The sequence below is a fragment of the Perissodus microlepis genome, chromosome 8 (genome assembly GCF_051167445.1).
Source record: "Perissodus microlepis isolate ML-2025 ecotype Zambia chromosome 8, ASM5116744v1, whole genome shotgun sequence".
Classification (NCBI taxonomy): Eukaryota; Metazoa; Chordata; class Actinopteri; order Cichliformes; family Cichlidae; genus Perissodus; species Perissodus microlepis.
The window spans coordinates 27,990,102-28,013,900 of record NC_140468.1 but is presented as its reverse complement, the minus strand read 5'-3'; the positions used below and the strand labels follow the sequence as shown (position 1 = coordinate 28,013,900).

At 40.5% G+C, this 23,799-nt stretch overlaps 1 protein-coding gene across 8 annotated transcripts in view; it reads left to right on the top strand.

Annotated features, from left to right (window-relative positions):
- ryr2a (ryanodine receptor 2a (cardiac)) overlaps window positions 1-23,799 on the top strand; it is a 263,162-nt gene that overhangs the window by 86,395 nt on the left and 152,968 nt on the right. For 7 of the 8 annotated variants that reach the window (XM_084938488.1, XM_084938482.1, XM_084938484.1 and 4 more), the window contains exons 12-23: window positions 426-547; window positions 10,901-11,084; window positions 11,779-11,914; window positions 12,185-12,280; window positions 14,559-14,677; window positions 15,662-15,795; window positions 15,897-16,138; window positions 17,523-17,715; window positions 20,203-20,407; window positions 20,548-20,652; window positions 22,979-23,082; window positions 23,245-23,328. In XM_084938488.1, coding sequence (XP_084794614.1) covers window positions 426-547; window positions 10,901-11,084; window positions 11,779-11,914; window positions 12,185-12,280; window positions 14,559-14,677; window positions 15,662-15,795; window positions 15,897-16,138; window positions 17,523-17,715; window positions 20,203-20,407; window positions 20,548-20,652; window positions 22,979-23,082; window positions 23,245-23,328 — 1,724 coding nt within the window. Of the gene's footprint in view, window positions 1-425; window positions 548-10,900; window positions 11,085-11,778; window positions 11,915-12,184; window positions 12,281-14,558; window positions 14,678-15,661; window positions 15,796-15,896; window positions 16,139-17,522; window positions 17,716-20,202; window positions 20,408-20,547; window positions 20,653-21,891; window positions 22,635-22,978; window positions 23,083-23,244; window positions 23,329-23,799 lie in introns of those variants that run through there. The other variant, XM_084938487.1, reaches the window with a different exon arrangement.

Below are 23,799 nucleotides of genomic sequence, written 5' to 3'. Positions count from 1 at the left end.
AGTAGACACCTCTGCACTTCAGACATTCTGATTCTTGTGTCATACCATCAAGAAACGTTGTTGACATGGTTCCACTGACAGCCATACATGCCAACGCAGAGGGAAACCTTGAAAAATTAACAACACATAATAACAATATATAAGTATTTATATGTTTAACATATTAGTCCAGGTCTCTGTGGCAATAGTTAGTGAAAATGAAAGAACTGTCACTAATTCTAAAAGCTGCTGGATGCTGTAAAAGACTTTAGTTTTTTCACTATAGGAACTGTTTTTGTGCAAATTTCCTATAAATATTCTGAAGATTCCTCATGTATCCAATCAATGCATCACCCATCAACTGCAAAGCAACTTCCTCTGTTACTGAGCAATCTTAATACATTTCTGAATCTGCTGAACCTGGAGAAACTTTGTTTCTTATTTAGGCAATCATGCACCATGAGGGGCACATGGACGATGGGCTGACACTATCGCGATCACAGCACGAAGAGAGCCGCACTGCAAGGGTCATCCGCAGTACTGTCTTCCTGTTCAACTGCTTCATCAGGTGCAGCGAGTAGTGATTTTCAAGTATGCATGTTACACTTGCCTGTAAGTTACTGTGGCATCATTATAAAGAGAAAAATGGAAATCACTGGGTTGAATAACAGCACCAACATGAATAACATTAATATGTAGAAGGTCTATAACTTTTTAACTTCAAGTTGTGAAACTCAGGTAAGGTTTTGTGAAACTGTTTTCACCGTGAACTGTTTTACTTTGTATTCGTATATCAATTACTCCCAAATACAACATTTGTTGTCACATTTAGACAACATATTCAAATGAGAAAAAGTGCAATAAGATGACGAAGTTCAGTTCATTTGTAAAAATTTATAGGACAGTGGTGACAAATTCATTTTCACAAAGGGCCAAACTAGGAAATAAGAATCAAATTAAGGGCTTAACATAGAGTACTGTCCAAAAGTCCTGAGCTACCTCTCATTTCTTTATGTTTTGCTTTGAAAATGGAAAATTTGTGTAGTGTCGTAGAGTTTGCACTAGCACTGGGTAATTTGCTTTGCCATCAGGTGGCAGAGGAGCCTACATTACACTGCTCACCCTCTGTAATGTATAATGTGTAGCCCAAATGTGCACAATGAAAGCTCATGTTTGAAACACTAACATAGAGTGTGATGTGACTGCAAATGTGGTCACATTACACTCTGATGTAAAAATCAATCCAACAATCTCTCATGATTAGTGTATTAGTGTATTTCAATCTTGTTTACACAAACATTCTCATTCTGCACCCAGCGAGGTCCCTCCCCCATCTCGCATATTCTGGCCACTTGTCTGTTATGCTAATTCCGGCATACAGACCGCTCGTCAGACGTTGCAAACTGGTTCTGAGACAGGTGAGAACCTGGCCTGCTGGAGCTCTCTCTGCTCTTCAGGACTGTTTTGAGCATACTGACTGGGACATGTTCAGGGAGGCTGCTACAAATGGCGATTGCACCAACTTGGAGAAGTACACATCATCTGTGACCAGCAACATTGCAAGTGCATTGATCATGTCACTGACTTCAGCACTATCATAATACCAGACCAGAAAATGTGGACCACTGCAGAGGTGCATGTGCTGTTAAAGACTCGAGACTCCACCTTCAAAACAGGTGACAAGGTGGCCCGGGGAACAGTGAGGGCCAAACTGCCTCGAGCCATCAGAGCAGCGAAATGCGCGCATGGCTGAAGAATCCACAGCCACTTCCAGGACAGTGTTGACACGCGGCGCATGTGGCAGGGCATCCAGGGCATCACCAACTACAGGAAGACGACACCTGCCTGTGATAGTGACGCCTCCCTACCAGATGCACTGAGCAACTTCTATGCACGGTTTGATGCTCAGAACAGCGTGATGGTGAGGAAGACCACCCCACCTCACAATGACCAGGTTCTGACCTCGTCTGATGTGAGAAGAACTCTTCAAAGAGTTAACCCATGGAAGACTGCTGGTCCCTGGAAACATCCCTGGAAGAGTGCTCAGAGAATGTGCAGACCAGCTGGTAGATGTCCTCACTGACATCTTCAACCTGTCTCATAGCACTTCTTTCATTCCAACGTGCCTCAAGGCCACCACCATTGTTCTTGTGCCAAAGAAGTCCTCAGTATACTGCCTCAATAACTACCGTCCTGTTGCACGCACACCCATCATGATGAAGTGTTTCGAGAGACTTGTCATAAGGCACATTAGGACCCAGCTGCCACCCACATTGGACCCACTGCAGTTCACCTATTGTCCCACCTGATCAACAGATGATGCCATCGCCACCACCCTATATCTCGCCCTCACCCAACTGGAAAACAAAGACACATATGTGTGGATGCTGTACATAAATTTCAGTTCAGCATTCAGCACAATCATTCCTCAGCACCTGACTGGAAAACTGAGCCCGTTGGGCCTGAACACCCCCCTCTGCAACTGGATCCTGGACTTTCTGACAGAGAGACCTCAGACAGTCCATCTCCAACACCACCACACTGAGCACTGGAGCCCCTCAGAGCTGTGTGCCCAGCCCACTGCTGTTTCCTCTGCTGACATGTCACTGTGCAGCAATGCACAGTTGGAACCACATCATCAAGTTCGCCAATGACACGACTGTGATGGGTCTCATCAGCACGAGCGACGAGTCAGCATACAGAGAGGAAGTGCGACAGCTAACGGACTGGTGTAGAGTCAACAACCTTTCTCTGAATGTGGAGAAAACAAAAGAGATAATTGTTGACCTTAGGAGAGCACAGAGAGATCACTGTCCTCTTAACATCGATGGATCCGAGGTCATCAAGAGCACCATATTCTTTGGTGTCCACCTGGCGGAGAACCTCTCCTAGTCCCTCAACACCAACTCCTTAACCAAGAAGGCCCAACAGCGTCTCTACTTCCTGTGGAAGCTGATAAAAGCCCATCTCCCATCATCCATTCTCACCATGTTCTACAGAGGGACTATACAGAGCGTCCTGAGCAACTGCATCTGCAGTTTTTTTTAAGGGTTTACTGCACACCATGTTGAAATATGTCAAGTTTTCAGCTAAGACCTCTTTCAAAATTGCCTTGTTGGTCCAAAAACACTATTTAATGTCTGTCAAACTGTCTGATCTTTGGCGTTTTTCATAGATTCAACTAAAGAAATGGAACCAAATGTCACAAAATTTGTTTTGCAAACATACAGTTGAAAATTGTTAGTTGCCTGTTATGTACAGAAATAATACTGGGTCATTTTTTGAGTTTGATGCCTTTTTTATTCTTAAGTGATTTATAGGACAGTGTTAAGTGGATTAAGAAACAACTTTCCTCTGAAACTGGTGAGTTCCAAGTTGAATGAAAAAGGTTCGGTTACTGTGGTGACTACCATCTGGTTACACCATGTGTCTTAGATTGTTAGGCCCAAGTACAATAACATAAGTTTTATCTGGATTCAGAAGCAGAAAATTAGAGGTCATCCAGGTCTTTATGTCTTCAGGACATTACTGCATTTTAAGTAATTGGTGCATGTTTACTGGTGTCATGGATAGATCAAGCTAGCTCTGTGGAAGTAATTAAGACTCCCCATATCCATGAACAAATTGTAGTCTATTAGATAGATATGATTCGAACCACTGCAGCGGAGTACCTTTAATACTTACAGCATGCTCGAATCACAGTAAATTATTATTGTCAACACTGTTGAACCCTGCACTGAGGTCTAGAGGGACAAGCACAGAGATGAGTCCACTGTCACAAGAAGATCATTTGGCTTGTGGTGCATAGTCCATGAATAGAGATAGGCTGATCATATTTAAGATTGAAGCATTAATCAGTGGGAGGACTTTTTAAAGGAGGCTTGTAGGAATGGGGTCTAAAAGACAAGAAGTAATTGTTTAAGTTAACTCAAAAAGATCAATTGGAGAAAAAGAGTCTAAATAATGGATGAAGTCATTAATAGTTAAGGTTAAAGGAATTCTTGGTCCAACAGAGTTCTAACTTTTTGTCAGCCTGGCTACAGTGCTGAAGAGAAACCTAGAGTTGTTCTTATTTTCTTCTATCAGTGATGAATAGTAACATATTCTAGCTTTAAAAGAGGGCTTTTTAAAAAAATAGAGCAACAAAGTATTTCTCCAGGCTAAATGATGATCTTCTAAATTAGTGAGACGCCATTCCCTCTCCTGTTTATGAGTTATTTGCTTTAAGGTGCGTGTTTGAGAATTATACCAGGGAGTCAAGTACTTCTGATTTGAGGCTTTCTTTTACAGAGAATCCACAGTATTCAGATACAACAAACAGAACAGTTTTTTCATTTCAGGCTTTCAAGTGAATTATAACTAGGGATGGGTATCGAAAACCGGTTCTTGTTGAGAACCGGTTCCCACTGTTTCAATTCCTTGGAATTGTTTGCCATTTTTGCAAACGATTCCCTTATCGATTCCAGTCGCCCCGAATGATGTCACCTCGTTGCGGAGCGTCATTTACCTGGCAGGAAACATGGCGGCTCAAACGCTCAAAAGTTTGATTATACTTTACGAGAACGGATGACAACAGGGCAACTTGCAATACTTGCAAAGTAGATATTTCATTTAAGGGAGGAAACACTACAAATATGCAAAAGCATTTGCTCACAAAACACGTGATAACCTTAAATGTCGTGTTTTTAATTCCGCTCCGGACTCGTGCGGTAACGTTTGCACGTCCTCTCCCGTTAATGCGGCAGGTAAATAATCAACTAACAGTGCATATTATGTTAGCGCGATCTGCCTTATTACAAAACCTGCCATTACTGTGCGTTTAGGTGACCATGATGAGAGAGACAGACAGAGTCTGGCTGGCTCAGACTGGCAGTTCTCGCTGCAGTCTACCGGTAGCATCTCCTTTCTAGTGATGCGCGAATCATGAACGAATCGTTCAATACTCGAGAATCACTTTACTGACTCATGAATCATGATTCACAAGCCCAACTGACTCACTGACTCATCCCTGTTGCTGTTAGCAGCAATATATCTAGCTTATGATTAAAATTGTGGAGAAAAACACAACATCCAGTATCTTAACAAAAAAATTTCTGCTCTGAACTGGAAGAAAAAACCCTGAGTAGAAGCTCACATCAAGAAAATAGCTCCTCGGTTCACGGTAGCATCGCTCTGCTAACATGCTAACAGCACATTTGAGCTACTCACCCCCTCCCTCCTGTGCTGAATCGTAAGTGTAAGCGAATCACTCAGGACTCACTAACCCCCTCCCTCCTGTGCTGAATCGTAAGCGTAAGCGAATCACTCAGGACTCACTAACCCCCTCCCTCCTGTGCTGAATCATAGAGCGAACGAATCACTCAGGACTCACTAACCCCCTCCCTCCTGTGCTGAATCGTAAGCGTAAGGAATCACTCAGGACTCACTAACACCCTCCCTCCTGTGCTGAATCGTAAGCGTAAGCGAATCACTCAGGGCTCACTAACCCCCTCCCTCCTGTGCTGAATCATAGAGCGAACGAATCACTCAGGACTCACTAACCCCCTCCCTCCTGTGCTGAATCGTAAGCGTAAGGAATCACTCAGGACTCACTAACCCCCTCCCTCCTGTGCTGAATCGTAAGCGTAAGCGAATCACTCAGGACTCACTAACCCCCTCCCTCCTGTGCTGAATCATAGAGCGAAGGAATCACTCAGGACTCACTCACCCCCTCCCTCCTGGCTCACAGCTTCTTCTTCTTCTTGGTTGGCAACCAATGTTAAGGCGCATTACCGCCCCCTGGCTCACAGCTCAGTGGACATTTAGATGAGAAAATATATATTTGACACATTTAAGGAAAATACTAATAAAATAAAAATAAACAAAATAAATGTTTATTAAGCAATTTTGATAGGAAATTGCTTAATTTTAGAAATGTTTTTGCTCTTTTTTGCTCTATAAAATAGTTGTTTTCTTTTAGAATCATTCATCTTAGCAGCAGGATTTACATGAAAAGAGAAACAAATTAAGTTTGAGCGAAAATGTACATTTTTTGCACTCTCTGGTCAACTGACTCAGTGAATCAAATGACTCAAAAAATCCGATTCACTTTGGTGAGTGACTCATTAAAACTCGATTCAGTAAAAAGAATCAAATTTACCATCACTACAACTGACTCAGTGAATCAAATGACTCAAAAAATCCGATTCACTTTGGTGAGTGACTCATTAAAACTCGATTCAGTAAAAAGAATCAAATTTACCATCACTACTCCTTTCAGGCCAGGATAGACGAATGTCACCGAGCAGTGACTAAGTTTGTGGTAAAAGGCTTGCACCCATTTGCCACAGCAGATGCCCCGATTTTTGGTAAGTGAATATGTTTAATTGTAGGCAGGGACATTACTGGATATTCTTGTGTAATTGCTACAGAATAATTTATGTTATACTTTGTTATTGCTACAGAAGAATATTTATTTTATTATTTTACATTTACAATTTTTTTTCCTGGGAACCCTGTGACACCCCATTGAAGAGCCGTAGGCTGTGGATCTCTTAAGATCTCACTGTTGGGTTTGTAAGGCCATGTTACTCCTAAATTTCTATCTTGTTCAAAGAGAAGATATAAAACAAAGTTCTAAGCTATTCGACCTTTTTTAAAAAGAATCGCTAAGAGAATCGATAAAGAATCTAATCGTTAAACAGAATCGAAAATGGAATCGAAATCGTGAAAATCTTATCAATACCCATCCCTAATTATAACTCTGTTGTTATGTGGTTGATTAATAAGCTGGAGTTGATGATTGCTGCTACTCCCCCTCCTCGTGTTGATTCACTTAAGCTGACAAAATCATCCTGCAGTAACAAACTTTTTGTAAGGTGGAATAAATCAATGTTATTTATTAACAGGGTCTTAGAAGAGAGAGACCTAATGTTTGATAACCAACATTTGTATTTATACAGGACAAAAGTCATAAAGTGCTTTACAATACAAAGTAAAATGCAAGAATTAAAACAGTTTAAATTCATAAAACTAAATAAAGCCAATCCTACACAATTCCACTTGCTTCTTTTAGAAGCTTTCAACAGTTTCCATAGATCGTGAGTCCAATTCAATTCAATTCAATTTTATTTATATAGCGCCAAATCACAACAAAAGTCGCCTCAAGGCGCAAGTTTCGAAACCTGGTGTCCTGGGTGTCTACAACTCCAAAAGCACAGTCTCCTCTTCTCTGTAACTTAGACAAACAGCCAACAACAAGTGATCAGCTGATCTCAGAGACATAGCAGTTACCTATGAATGAAGAAATGTACTAATATAGTGAGGTATCTGACCATGAACGGCTCTGAAAATGATCACCAGAACTTTAAGAGAAGCTATTGTAAAGAACATCTGATTTTTCTATCGATTAAAAAAAAGATAAAGTAAAAAGGATGTTTATTTAATGGAAAATGTTAAAAACCAATAACAGGCAGTTTAAACCATTTATCATATTCTTCATATTCTTTAATGTTAAATTGTGATGCTTTAATGTCACATTGTGCATTATCAATGAAGAAAAAAAAACACTTTAAAATAAACCGGTGTTAAATATGATATGAAAACATGTTACTACGTTCATGTTAATGTGTTACTAAAATGATGAATTAACATCTGAAAACCTAATAAATTGCAACTGAACAGTGCGGTGCATTGTGCCGTTTGACAACTTATGACAACCGCTTCAATAAAAGTTAAAATCTAAAATAACAGAATAATATATCATCCAGCCATTTTCTTCCGCATATCTGCAGTCAGGTCGGTTTATAATACAGCTCTGTATCACTTTTAAGATAAAAGTCTAGATGTTAAGTCTTTTTACACTCTCTCAGATGAGAGGTAAGCCAGGTCCACTTCAATCCTTTTCAATCCCACCTCTCTCGACAGTACCTTGTATGTAACTGTTGATTTTCTCTATGCACTTCTGTATGTAATATTGGACCAGTGTAAAGAAAATTATATCCAGAGCGAGAACTGAAGAAATTATTCATATTGCATTTTATTAACAAAGAAGTAGAAATTTGTGATTTACTTTTTTGGGCATAGAATTTTATTTTACAAATTAACTTTGTTCCTCCCTGATTTATTTTGGTGTAATACATTTACCTGTTTCATAAAATGTAAATAGAGCCTAAGTAAATGTATAATGTATTTTATTATTCTTTTACAACTCTAAATTAAGTAAAATTAAAAGAAACGGGCCCCCACACCTGGGGGGGCTTGATATGTTCCAAGAGAAAGAGACACAGACACTAACATGCGTTTCCACCCTCATGCACACATATACAAAGACTCACGCACTCGCCCAACATGGAGACACGCAAAAATGAACGTGGTACACTAAGACCCCATGCCTCACTCCGCCCATCCATATGTGGTGTTGATGCATGCTGTTCTAAAATGCATTTTAAGCAGGTGAGTAGCATGGTGCCAAAAACCTTCTGCCAGACAACACTTGGTGTCAGCACGGCCCCTCCCTAGAACACATATTGTCTACATATATTTAAAAATGAGAGGTGGGCACCAGCACCAGAGGTGAGGCTGAATAAACAGACCGTCCTCTGGACGCCCTTCAGTGTGCCAGACCCCCGAGGCCCAATATGTATGTGTAATGAGAGTGTAAGTAATACAAGGGTCTAAGTTGTGGAATAAAACTGAGGCGCAGGTGGCCAGGAGGGGACAGAGGAGGAATGTCTCCCCTACACCTCAGTAACACACCTGTGCCTCAATGGAGGATCCAAGGAAGGAGGGAGGCAACTGGGGATGGGGGGGGGGAATCTACCAAGGGCAGGGGCCCCAGGCCCAACCACACCCACCCCAACATTCAGTCATACCCTAGACTGCATAGGACAATAGACACTGAGGCTGAGTTCATCCTCCACCTCTGCTACATCTCCCCCACCTGCAGAGTGGACTCCTCAAGAGTAGAGGCCACCAGCAAAAGATGGTAAAAACCTTGATTCATTAACCTGTATAGAGCACTCTATGTTGTATTTTGTATTGTATTAATTGTAGACATTGGGATGTCATTTCATGTTATTTCTAATCTATTTAAAATCTTTTAAACATATCTGAGACCAGAAACTTTGGTCTAAGCTGACTGATAAATCTGCCTCCCATTTTGCAATAGGAGGGCATATTGATTCATCTATTTTGGAGAATGTCCAGTATATTTTAGACAACTGACCATCATCTTTGTAACAATGGTATAAGATTCAGAATTCGGAGTGTAAACTGGAAGCGTGCATTCAGTGGGTTAAGGGATTGGAGACTACAGGGACTGTGGGATTTGACTCCACTCTGGAAATCAAGAAGAAAAAGCCACAGGATGCTGGAGAAGGAAGAATATTGCAACGAGTGCAGGGAGAAGTTGAAATAGGTTCTGGGTGATAGGGAAGAGTTAGCAAATGACTGGGAAAGTAAGGCTGAAGTGCTGAGGGGAACTGCCAAGATGATAAGTATGTTAGGAACCTACACATTGGATGCATAGACAAATGCTTTGTCACATGTTCATTCAAGGTAGTCAGTAGACATTTGAATATAATTTTGGTACAAGTAGAAGTTCAGCCCTACATCAGTTAAGTAGAATGTTGTTTCTGTCTGTGGCCCTGGCTGTTATGGACCCACCAGTTACTACAATACCATCTGGGACCACAGCTATCGAGGAGAATGTTCACCTGTGGATTTAGTGTACTGTCAGTCATGTTGTTGAGATCAGGTTTCTGTGAGACTTGGACGATCTGTTGCTCTTCTTCTTTTTGTACGTGAAAACAACAAGCCGAGCTGGATTCTACAGAGTCTCCAAACCCCTCTCCACCCCTCTGTAACAGTGTTGTTATTTAATGCAATTTGTTTTATACTTTATGGGGCTATTATACGCTGAATGTGTATTTTTACAATATCAGGTCTACTTATAAGACATTTCAATTGATGCCCTACATCTTAACCCTCTCAAGGCAGGCGTTGCCGATTTGCAACAGTTAAAAACTAACAACCTGATTACCCCATATACATATTTTTTTTTTGTTTGTTTTTTTACTCAGAAGTACGACTGCAGGACTTGGTTGTGCATTAGCAACAAAAAGTTTCATTTGAGCCTGAGAGGGTTAAACAATAATTCCAGAAAATGAGTTTGAGCTGGACTACATCAAAGAAAAACACAGCACAAAGGACGTGTTAACGAATGATCAGCTCACACTGACAAGCTTGTCTGATTAGGCAGCTGAGAGATTTCTTTTCCAACTCGTCTGCTTACATAAAAATATCCAGTAACTTTGTCCTGTGAGTAACAACTTGTTAGCCCCTCAGTCTCTCGTGTGTGAGGTTTCAGTCAAACATGTCACTTGGTCATGCTTGTGATGTCTGTTTCAAAAAGCTAACACGGTGAATATGCTCAGTGTAAAGCTCCACAACGGGACTTTGCCAACTAGTTGATGTCATTTTTTGTCAGCTGTAATCCACAGACATATTGTCACACTGAGAAAAACCCACCTGTATTAACATGCTTCATTCCATTTTCATCCAAATCAATAAAGGTCTGACTTCTGGATCCTTGTGCACGACTCTTCTTCCAAGTCTTCCTCTCTTTTCATTTTGGGAATTGAGATATTCTTTAAAATTGCAGGTTAATTTCTGGGGTCATCTAGAAGACAAGGATGCAAAAAATGAAGGAATCCTTCAGACAATCTTTCTGTCTTTCTGTGTTTATGATTTCAACACAAGAGAAAAATCAAATCAGTGATTAGGCTGAGGAGAGGGATCGGCACATTTTAGTTTCTTTCCTCATTTGCATCTACATTCACACTCTTGCAGCAGAACATGCTAAACTTGCGTAACACAAGGTGACATTTTCCACTTCTCTAGTTTATAGCATGACTGACATCCTCCATTCTGTATTTCCCAGGGGTCTGGACATACTAAGAAAGAAAGGAAGGAGCTTTACTTTGGATCTGCCAATAGACTCAGTTAGCCTGAGCCTCCAGGATCTAATAGGTTATTTCCAACCGCCTGGAGATCACCTAGAACATGAAGACAAGCAGAACCGACTGCGAGCTCTGAAGAACCGTCAGAACCTCTTTCAGGAAGAGGTAGGGTGCACTTGGACATATGTGTGTTTATGGAGGTGAAGAAAGCTTTCCAACAAACTAACTTCAGATCATTTTTAACAGTTTTTGCTTCCAATTTTAAAGATTTAGTCTAATATATTTATATATTCTGCCTCAGTACATACATACAGTACATCCACCCCCAGTGAATTTTGTAGTGGTTTATTTCTAATGATGGAACATATTGGAATATTTTATGTCTAAAATGTTATTTTAAGAAGAAAAAGAAAAGGTGAATCAATTACTTTACTGTATACACAAATTGTTTTCTTTTAATGAGACAATCCATGTCTGTGAAACTGTTGCTCAAAGAACTGCCAATTATATCATGTTTGCTTTAACATTGTGTACATAGTGGCTGAAAATATTCACAGTGGCCCAAACCATTTTCTCTACTAGCTTGTAAACATGCGTTTTGCTCCTGTTTACTTGGAGAGAAATTGACACACTTTTTGGCGAGCTTCCAGTGGCCATTAGAGGAGATGCAGTTTTTTTGGCACGTCTGTGTTTTTCAACTTAGATATTAGCTTGGTCACATTATCTATATCCAAATCCATAGAATGATTTAACTGCATTCAATTTGTTTTTTATTTCCTAACTTTTCTGTGACTACACTCTGTTTTGTAGAGCTCATTTCAGGTGAATAAAGTAAAAACAACAGTTTCCATATCTCTAGGGGATGATCAGCCTGGTCTTGGAGTGCATTGATCGGCTTCATGTCTACAGTAGTGCAGCTCATTTTGCGGAGGCAGTTGGAAAGGAGGCTGGAGAGGCCTGGAGCGCCATTCTCAACTCCCTCTACCAGCTACTGGGTAAACAGGCGCACAGACAGAAGCACAGAAAAGATGCAATAACTCAAATTGTAATTCCACTCACCTAAAACCACATATTAGAGCTGAAGACAATCAGGTTATTTTAAGAGATGACAAATGGCTCAGAGATTCATTCAGAAAGGGATCAGAGGACAGAGACAGGTGACATGTGGGCTCAGTAAGAACAGACGATTATACTGTTTTCTATGTTACTGTTGTTACACCTCTTGATATCATGTCACTTCTCTCAACTTATTTTCATCTTTCTAGCTGCACTCATCAGAGGGAACAGGAAGAACTGTGCCCAGTTCTCTGGTTCACTGGATTGGCTCATTAGCAGACTGGAGCGACTGGAGGCTTGCTCTGGTAGGTTAGCTTGTCTTTTACATTGTATCATATATTTTATGATTATGTAAAAGAGGTGCTGAAGTCAAAGTACACATTCTCAGAAATGCCTTGGTTACATACAAATGGATGTTATGTAGAAAAAGCAGTTGACATCAGATGACAAGTCAATTTAATCAACTCGTAAAAGGCTTCAGCTAATTTAACAAGAAGCCACCTTTTCAGCTGTTAGAAACATGACTGTGCCTTAAGCTTCCAAGTTTATATTACTGACTAAAGCAGCAATATGATAGTGGGATGATAGTGGGAACCAACTGAAATTCTGAGCAATGAGGGGTTTTCTCTTAGTCGGATCATGGATGAACTGAAGGTTTATATGAGGGCAGTGCACTGTGGAAACTAGGTAAGTTGGATTCAGGCTTTGTTCACCAAAACACAATAAAGCTGCTTTAAACATAAAAAGGATCCAGAATTTAATAAACAAAGAACACAAGAGTCAGCAGAGTTTGTTGCTGTGTTCTCACAGACAAACTGTTGGAGTTGGTTGAGGTAAACCCACAAGTGAACGGTGGAAAAACATGCTGATGAATTACACCGACTACAGTTAAATGTTACAGATAAATAAATAATAGGAAACGAACAGGACAGAGTCGAATTTATTTATATAGCACATTTAAAACAACGGCTGTTCACCAAAGTGCTGTACGTCTAAAACAATCAAATGAGATAACAACAGAGGAAAAGATGTCATAATTTAAGAAAGTAAGAATGAAATGAGTACAGAACTCATTCTGATTTAAAAGCCAGAGAATAAAAGTGGCTTTTCAAACAGATGAGTCAGCAACAGGAGGGACAATATGAGACCTGAAGTCTGTGATCCTATTACTGAAGACTTGCCTGCAATGCTATAAGAGGAGCAGCAGTAGGAGAATTAAGAACAGAGGTAATCACAGTAAATACAGTACGAGTCTGTGACAGTTGTTAGCCACGATCTTAGAGAAACACTTTTTTTTGCTGCTCTTACAGTCTTCTGATAATTTAACAAAGATTCAAAGTTATCAAAAGACACATGAAATGTATCCTTTTTCCATTTTCGGTCAGTTTTTCTACACACGTGTCTGAGTCCTCTGGTGCAATTATTGAACCAAGGCTTAGTTTTATGTTTTTGACTCCTGGTTGTGAGTTGAGCAATGAAATCAAGGATCTCTAAGGAGGTTGAATTAAACAGAGAAAGTAAGTCGTCAAGTGGATGGACCTATCAAAAAGTAAGGTGTGACTAGAGGGTTTTTTTGTTCTTGTCCAATCAGAACTGTTGTCAGAGGACCAAAATGCCCAACAGATTTACTTTCCCAAGTGGGCCGTTTGCCATAATGGTCTACCTGGTAGTCATATTTTATGAGAACTTTATTAGGATTTTGAGTTATTACAATTACAATGGACAAAACTGGGGGATGGAAAAGAAAAAGAGGAAAGAAAGAGAAGTTGAGCACAACGTTCACAGAAGGAGAGGGAAAGAAAAATAGAGAAGCAGATGGAGAGAGAGAGAAAACAGTGAAAATCTGCTGAAGAGAAACAACAAAAACACAGCAGAGAAACCACGGCAACGACCAACATATGGGGTAGTCTACCTAGTACTCACATTCTGATGATTTAGAGTCTACCTGTGACACTGTGAGGTCTTTACCTTACAGTTTAACCTGCTTTGTGATGACTTGTAACAAACCACAGGTAGAAGGAACCTGGCAACAGTCAAAGGGCAGGCAAGAGAAAAGACTATAAACAGGATGATAATGTCCAACATGAACCAGCAGGTTTAACAAATCATACATTCAAAAGGGAAGAAAGTGAAGACGGAGAGAAATACACCAGAATCGACGATTACTCTGTTGTTATGATCTGGCAATACATCGATAAAAATGTACAGAAATCAGTTGCAAATTAATCGAACAATATTTAAATAACTTAAAAAAGAAATATTAAAAAGCACTTTTTACATTTTATATATTTTCTCTATTTGCTCTAGTTGCATTTGTAATTCAATCTTTTAGTGGTGTCCTGTATGTTTTAGAAGTATTTCCACTTTGACAGATAAAATTTACATCATTATTATACATATTTAACGACAGTAAGATGTAGAGCTGAGTGATGAGTAAGCTAGTTGCCTCTGCTCTTAGCTTTGGGACCTGTACAGCCATTATCGGTTCTCCAAACTTTGACAGTAAAACCGACTCTTAGCTTTTTGTGAACTGTGGTTTTGAATCAAGTTATCGTCACACTGCACCTTATTTTTTAATTACAGGTATATTGGAGGTGCTTCACTGTGTACTGGTGGAGAGTCCTGAAGCACTTAACATAATCAAAGAGGAACATATCAAGTCTATCATATCTCTGTTGGACAAACATGGTCGGAACCACAAGGTATGGGCACTTACTTACCCACAAACATAAACTGATGATGATAGTATATTTTAAAGCCTAGTTATCCCTGGTACACTTGCATCTTTTTTTATAGGTAGAAAGGCTGTTCTTTGGATAGCTTGCCTTGGTTATTCTGTTGATTTAGATTCTATCGGTATGTGTTGTTTCTTTATTTGACTCCATGATGTTGAAAACAGGACTCTGTGAGGTCAGACCCTCTGTTGCAGGACGACTTCTCCTTATTACGTCTGGCGAGATAGGTTTTATGACTCTGCCTTGTTATTTTTCCCTTTTTTCATGCTGAAGCATGAATTTAGTACCAATCACATAAAAATCTGAACATCTATACGTGGTATTTAAAACAAGCAATCTAATATTGTTTAGGTCCATCTTATGCTCATTAAAAGCTCTTACTTAACAGACATCCTGCTAACACACTCAATATGTTAGCAGCAGATCCTTTCACTCAGTACTTTGTTGTAAGGCCTCCATGGATCTAACTTGTTGCAGTGTATCGCACCGAAGATCCACATCCTGGACCTTTTGTTGTGTTTAAATCATTTAGTTTCTGCAATGTATCAAGGAGCATTATCCTGATGGGAAAAGTTATTGCCATCAGGGAAGACTGTTACCATTAAGGACCAAAAGTTTCTTGTGTCATCACACTGCCTGTGCCAGCTTGCAGTGTTTCCCATCATTTCTTTGAGTAACAGCTAAATGCACTTGGTTGTCAGTAGATGTCAAAGAAAACCAGGCCACCTTTTCCCATTGCTCCATGGTACAGTCCTGATACTCATGTGTTCATTGTAGTAGGTTTCAGTCAGAAATACAGACTGAGTGGACGCTCTGAGCCCTCTGTGGTGTCTCCAGCCACCACTGACCTTTTCAGCAGTTCAGTATAGATGTCACTACCTGTTTACTCGTTTCTCTTTATATCGTAGAGACAATAACATCTTATCCGTCTTGTTTATAAATACCATTTAGGTTCTAGACGTGCTGTGTTCACTGTGTGTGTGTCACGGCGTGGCAGTGCGCTCTAACCAGCACCTGATCTGTGACAACCTGCTGCCAGGAAGAGATTTATTACTGCAGACCCGCCTGATCAACCACATAAGCAGGTAAACAAATACAAATAGAACTACATTTGTAATGGTCCGATTGTGGAATCCCATGTCAGTAATGGATTTACCTACTCACTGACATTCATTCACTCCAACAGCATGCGACCCAACATCTTTTTGGGCGTCAGTGAGGGCTCTGCCCAGTACAGGAAGTGGTACTACGAGCTGATTGTGGATCAGGTTTTGCCATTTGTCACAGCAGAGGCCAGTCACCTCAGGGTGGGTTGGGGCAACACCAATGGCTATGCACCGTACCCCAGTGGAGGAGAGGGGTGGGGAGGCAACGGGGTGGGTGATGACCTCTATTCCTATGGCTTTGATGGACTCCATCTTTGGTCAGGTGAGCTGTGTGTGTTCAGTGTGTGTGTATAAAGATGGAGTGATTTTGATTACTAACTCACTGATAATGAAAGTCTGTGCAGAATCATTTTTACCCCTCAGCCCTAGAATGAGGTAATGTAGGAGCTTTAAATTAATACCATAGTTGTATCTACTAAGACAAGTTTGAACCTCAGTAACCTCAACCTAAAGGTCAAAATACTGTGAATACAATAACTCGTGATGGAACTCACCTAGGATTTTCAAATTGGAGGATGGCAGGACCTCCTAGAATCTCACTGATCTCAACTAATGTTTTCTGAAAATCTTGTGAATGTGATATCTTGAGAATAAGCAAGATTTTGAAATTAATACCATAGGTGTGTCTAACAGGAGACTGAAGGGTGGCACTGGCAGTTGCCAGTATGTTTTCCCATTGAAATGTGAGAATACTGAATGTCTTTCTTAGATTAAAAAACATGAACTGTGGACTATAGTGGTCAAAATTTTTAGGTGTGAGAGTGCTGTGCTGCCTCAAGAACTGAGCAGCTTACAGCTGTTAATTCAGCAGACTGGAGCAGACTGACAGAAACGAGGCTGCCATATCGCGCCATCGGCCCCCTGGCCAACACCAGTAGGCGGTAGGTGAAGTGTCTTGCCCAAGGACACAACGACCAAGACAGCCAGAGCTGGGGATTGAACCGACAACCTTCCGGTTACAAGATGAGCTTCCCAACCCCCTGAACCACGGTCGCCATTTTTAGGACACCCTTAGGTCTCAGGAAGAAAGTCGTCAGGTCTCAAGTGTCAGACAAAAAAAATGTCAGGTCTCAGGTGTCAGGCAAACAGTCATCAGGTCTCAGGGAAAAAAAAACAGGTCTCAGACTAAAAGCTGGATCCATAAGTTAAAATTTCGAGTTATTTTCTTGAATTTTCGAGTTATTGCTTCAAAATTTAGGGAAAACTTGAAATTTTGAGTTACGGATCCTTTTATTATTATCTTTTAGTGGCAGAAACGGGCTTACCATTAACTCAAAATTTCGAGTTATGGATCCTTTTATTTATTTATTTATTTATTTTAAAAATGCACAGAAATAGATTTTAAAAAAGGAAAAGATCTTTGTATGAAACTATGTTTTTTTAAAACTGTTGGACAGTTATGCAAAGTGCCTGCAAGATGTTTATTCTGCTGAAAAAGGCCAAAAAGAAAAAAAGAAAACATATATGCTTTTGTGAGCATGTTAATGGATCACAATAACTTAGGAAATACTCTGTAAAGTAAAAGCAAAAATGTCCTGGTATAAACTCTGATGTCGTTTTGTACTTAAACAGTTCAGACTTGAATCTGCTCAAAGTTCAAACCAAACTAAACTAATTCTCGCTGCACTTCTGTGTATCCTGTGCAGGCTGCATTGCGCGGACTGTTAGCTCACCCAATCAGCATCTCCTTCGATCAGAAGATGTGGTGAGCTGCTGCCTGGACCTCAGTGTGCCCAGTATCTCCTTCAGAATCAATGGCCAGCCAGTTCAGGGCATGTTTGAGAACTTCAACTCTGATGGCCTTTTCTTCCCAGTGGCGAGCTTCTCCGCTGGGGTCAAGTCAGTGTTTCACTGAAGCTCATCAACACAGCATGATAACAGAGTTATTGTCTTTGTTCTCCATGAAGCTTGTTTTATTTTTGTCTTTTAAAATGGATTTGCAACTGTATAATGACTATAAGCACAACTTACATGCACATCCTGATTTTGTAAAGTGATTGTTGTCCTCAAAACAGCGTAGCATACTTCTGAGACTATTACAATAACTGCCTGATGAGTGTCTTACAAAAGTTATCAGTGGGGTTGTTGTTATATTAGGACAACAATTATGTGATATAACTGGGATTTATAAAGTTACGTTGAAGCCAAGCACACCATTGTTTTTCTTGTGACATTACCAATAAGTTTGATGTGTCACATGGTCCTCTTCCTATTGAAAAAACAAAAGTTGTATCCAAGATGGCCGACTTCTAAATGGCCACCATGGTCACCACCCATCTTGATGAGTTTGCCCCCTCACATATACTAATGTGCCACAAACAGGACTTTAATGTCACCAACCATTCCCATGTTATTACCGTGTATCCATATAAATGGCCCACACTGTAGATTTGGTATTTAGCTTTTAGCTGGAATTTTCAATAAATAGGGGTTCAAACCTACAAAACTAATGTCTCGTCACATGTAGAATATTCTTTACTGGCCAAGTCAGTCATTTTATCTCAACCTAGTAAAGCAAATGAATGTTAATATAAGTATTAAAAACAAATGATGTTAATTTGTCCAAATACTTCTGCGCCCACAAAAATGGGAGCTATGCATAAAATTCCTAGTCAGTTAATGCAATGAACCTATTTTTGTTAAACCCCTGAAAGGCTCAATGTCAGCACTTTAAGCCTGCCATGCATGAATTATGACAACCTCAATCAGTATTTTAATTCATCTTTAGGCATTAAAAGATGAATAAAAAATACTTAAGAAAAATCCTGATTGAGGTTGTCATAATTCATGCATGGCAGGGGTTAAATGACAATCATTACAATGAAACACGTCATACATCTATAGCAGGGGTCGGCAACCTTTCTGATGATGAGTGCCATCTAAAATTTCCTCAGAAGTCAGTGTGCCATATAATTGCATTAGCAATAAATTTAATAAAGCTCTATATTAACAGTTACACACTGTATAGAACAACTTTATAGAATTATATTTGTTTGCAGATGTTTGCAGCTATCAGCGAATAGTTATCAGCTATTTTGAAACAAAAAAAGACTTTTTATCCATAACAAGAACTCATAACAGCAAATACAACAGAGAGTGCAAATGCTATTTACAATGATGCGAAATAATAAACTGGGCCAATGTGGCATGTTTGTTAATACAAAGATACACATGTTAATGTGATCTCTGGTCTCCCACTCAGAGACACAGGTCTGTGAGTGTCCAGCATTCAGACGGCTACCTGATGACACTCTTCATGTGAGAGAAAATCTGCTCACACAGATATGTAGAGCCAAATACTGTCAATAAGGCCTCTGCAAAGTTCTGAAGACAGTTACACAGAGTCGAGCTTTTCAGTTCAATCAGCTGCATTTCGATGTCCTCTGTGTCCAGGCAGTTAATACGAGACAAATCCAGCTGCTCATTAAAGATTTCTGGTTTGATCAGAAAAGAAAACATTGGTCCATACACCTGAAATTTTGCATCAGAGAGAGCGATAAACAAACAAGAGAGATGGGACTTGTGACAGAAAAGCCGATCAGCTGATCATTGATCAGTTTCATGATTGAAGTAGAAACAGGAGAGGGAGGGGGAGAGAATGAGAGAAGAAGAGGCAGCTGTGCAGCAAAGACACAGAATAAATCCAGCTTTGTGTCTTTTTCCATTGTAGCTGAAGTCCGGGACAAACTGTGCTCCTTCTCACATCAATACGAAACACGTAATATTTTCTCTGAATACGAGACGATTCAGTTTTTACGGGACGGTAGGCAACTCTACTAACTAACCTTATGAATAAAATAAAGTTCACTATCAGTAACATCATAGCACCCACCCAGCTGTATAGAAACTCCATCATGCTAGCTAGTAGCAGTACGAGTTATTGTAACTGACTGTAAAAAGTCAGCACAACGAAAATAAACTCCACCTAAACTTGGTTTATATCTGACCCAGATAGACTGCAGGTCATAACTTCTTACCTGAAGTTCAGTTCACCTGACACTCGGACCGGCGGCCGCCTCGGGTCTCTGCTCCTCCTGCCTCTCCTTTCCCTCATCCACCTGCTGGCCTCTGTGGAAAAAATGTAACAGTATATTAATTGGTCAGCAATATGAAGACAAATAGCACAACTGTAGCAGGCTGACTAACTCACACGTTTTTGGTACCTTTCTTTTTATATCATCATCATCATCATCATCATCACTGACATCCCAAATTTGAATGCCTGAGGCAATTTTTGTCCCAGATCTATCACATAAATGTCGGTCGCAGGAGCGCTGCCACTGGGCTGTTTTCTGGTTTTCACAAACTTTCCTGTTTCACCTGCAGGGTGCGATTCCTCCTTGGTGGGCGTCATGGGGAGTTTAAGTTCCTCCCTCCTCCTGGTTATGCCCCTTGCTATGAAGCAGTGTTGCCCAGGGAGAAACTGAAACTGGAGGCTAGTCAGGATCAGACTGCCACCAGAGACCTGCTGGGACCGACTGTCACTTTGAGCCAGGCAGCATTCACCCCCATACCTGTAGACACCAGCCAGGTCAGAAATGTCTTGCTCCATTTTTCTCAATAACATACTTGATTTAAGTTCACTTTTTAATTATTTTTGAAGTCATTCAATAAAGTTTTTTTTCCCTTAACCATAACCAGTAACTGAAATGCTGTTTGTTTTCTGTTCAGATTATTTTGCCACCTCACTTGGAAAGGATCAGAGAAAAACTAGCAGAAAACATCCATGAACTCTGGGTGATGAACAAGATAGAATTAGGCTGGATCTATGGTGCAGTGAGTATTATTATATGAAAACAAATACCTGTACATAATACCTGGTGGACTGCTGCTATGCATGTAATCCCAGCTAAACAGGTTACATAAAGAGGATTTGGGGCTGATAGATTCTTCAGCACCCGTAGCAGTAGCTCAGTGTTCCAACATACAGAAGAAGCAACTGCTATCACAGCTAGAGACTGATGAGTGCAACACAAATGCTACAGCAAGGGAGAGCCAGGACATCAGGTCATGGGGGAGATGTCATCATCCCCTCCCCCCACCAGCTACTGACAGATAGAGCACTGGTTATGGTTATAAGACCAGACTAACCTGTGCACTACCGGAAAGCCTACGACTTAGTGCTTCACACCTGGATCCTGGAATGCCCAGAACTGTACAAGATCAACAGGACCCTGAGCATCTTCATCAGAAATTCGATGGGGATGTGGCGAACAGAACTGCAGACATCGAGGACAGGTACAAGTACCTTGGAATCCCACATGCAAATGGGAACAATCAAAAGGCCGCTAGGAAAGCTGGAACCACCAAATATCTGCAGAAGATAAGGCAAGTCCTGAGGAGAGCTGAATGGGAAGAACAAGATCCGGGCAATCAATAGCTATGCCCTACAGTTGATCAGTTACCCTGCTGGAATATAAGTTGGCCAAAGGAAGCAATAGAAGCCACTGACATCAAGAGAAGGATGCTGCTTACCATGCTTGGAGGGTTTCACCCCAAGTCCAGCACCGTGAGACTGCAACACTAAGGCTACGTTTACACTGCAGGTGAAAGCACATCAAATCCGACTTTTTTGACCCTATGCGACCCATATCCGATCATGGTATGACAGTGTGAACGGCACAAATCCGATATTTTCAAATCCGATCTGGGTCACTTTCGTATGTGGTACTGAATCCGATACATATCTGATGTTTTAGAAAGCGACTGCTGTTTGATGGTCATGTCGCATTAAATCCGTCTTCTACGTCACCGACACAAGACAGACGCCAATTATCAGCGCCAGAGAAGCGCCCGATAAGACATTGTGAACCTTCCTGGCCCTGCAGTGAAACTGTTGGGAAGACAACGTTGGAGAAACGTGAACATTTTATTTGTACTGTATAATCTGTATAATCAGAAATCTGCAGCTACCCTTTGAAGCACCGCTCCTCTAAAACAGCAATAAGGATCATTATTAAGCCATATGTAAATAACAAAATAACTTTATAACTTAAAGCAAAATTGGGAAACGTAAAGTCCGAAGTCTTTATATTATATTAAGGCCATCGGTCAAACAACACTGTTTGCTCTGGGTCTAAACAGAGCGCGTTGTGTGTGACGTCTTCTTTTGCGCATGCGGCCGCTTTGAGCGTTCACACTAGAGCGCGTTTGCTGTCACATTTTATTTGTAGTGTGAACAAGCAGACAAAAACATCGGATTTGATCAAAAAATCGGAATTGAGCATTAAGACCTGCAGTGTGAACGTAGCCTAAGTGGAAGGAAGGCTGAACTGGGACTGGTTTGTATCAGAACCATGATCCAAGATGAAAGAACAAACATCCATGAGCACATCAGGAAGATGGCCACAGCTGATTACATGCTTAGTCAATACCTGATTCAGCAGAAACCCGAGAAAGAAGAGGAGCAAAAATAGGAACCATCGTGAAAGAACAGGCCCCTGCACGGCATGTACCATCAGCAGACAGAAGAAATGGCTGATATTGAGAAATCCTACCAGTGGCCCCCATGCTAATGGGAGCACTTGGTGCAGTGACCCCAAACTGAGCAAGTGTCTCCAGCAGATCCCAGGAATGACATCCAACAGAGAGAACAAACACTAGAACACGAGAGACTGCACCAGAATAGTGCAGTCCTAGGAATAGCAAAGATACTGCGCAGAAAGATACTGACTCTCTAACTTGAAGGATAAAGAGGCCAGAGCAAGTGTGGAATTATTAAGATGTAGAAGATATATCACAAGATTTAGAAATTGCAGGTCAGTTTCTAAGTGTATGAAGTTGTGTACCTTGGACATTGCAAAGGTTAACTGTGACTGTAGGTAACAGAGGCTGCCGGTCACTAAGCTTTTTAGCCGGTCACTTTTAGCCTCCAGGAAGACACTGTTCTTCAGTCTGATGGTTCAGCTCTTGTTGCTCCAGAGCCTTCAATGAAATACTGTTGATCCTTTTCTTTATTTGAATATTGTCAGAATGAACCGATGAATATTTTCGCTATAAAAATACATGACATCAGATATGTTATGTATTTAGCTACAGCTTGGTTACTATTAGTGTCCTGGCTGCCCTAAACTTTTCTTTTTTCTTTGCATGTGTGCTTGAGGTGCGGGATGATAATAAGCGGCAGCACCCATGTCTGGTGGAGTTCTCCAAGCTTCCTGAACAGGAACGAAGCTACAATCTACAGATGTCTCTGGAAACTCTCAAGTAATGTATCAGTGCAGTGAAATTTGAAATTTCATCATATATATTAGTAAGTTTTCTTTGGACGTTGCAGGAGCATCAGTTATTGTTGAAATTCATAACAAGCATCTGCACATCCCATTCACACTTTTCTTTTCTTTGTGATTGTGTTATTGCCCATTACAGAACTCTCCTGGCTCTGGGTTGCCATGTTGGCCTAGCAGATGAACACGCTGTAGAGAAAGTCAAGAACATGAAACTTTCATCAACGTAAGACCATTAAACCATTAAAACAAAATGTCAGTTCCATATATAACAGCTGGGTACAGAAGAATATACACATTCACCAGTCACTTTGGAAGTTAAATGTGTTCAATGGCTTGTTAAGACAGATATATCTAATTATCCAATTGCATGAATTCTGGGATGCAGATATGGCCAAGATAAAGTTTACACCAATCAGAAAGGTGACGGTGAAATGACTTTGAATGTGGCATGGTTGTTGGTACCTGAGAGACTGCCAGAAACTGCTGATCTACTGAGATTATTCCACATTAACATCTCTACGATTTAAAGAGAATGGTCCAAAACAGAGAAAATATCCAGTGAGCGGCAGGTGATGTTGGAGAAGAATGGTCAAACTGCTTCAGGCTGATAGGAAGGAAAAAGTAACTCAAATAAAAACTCATTACAATCATGTCAATATATCACGTCAAGCACCTTGCCACAGAGTAAGTTGAT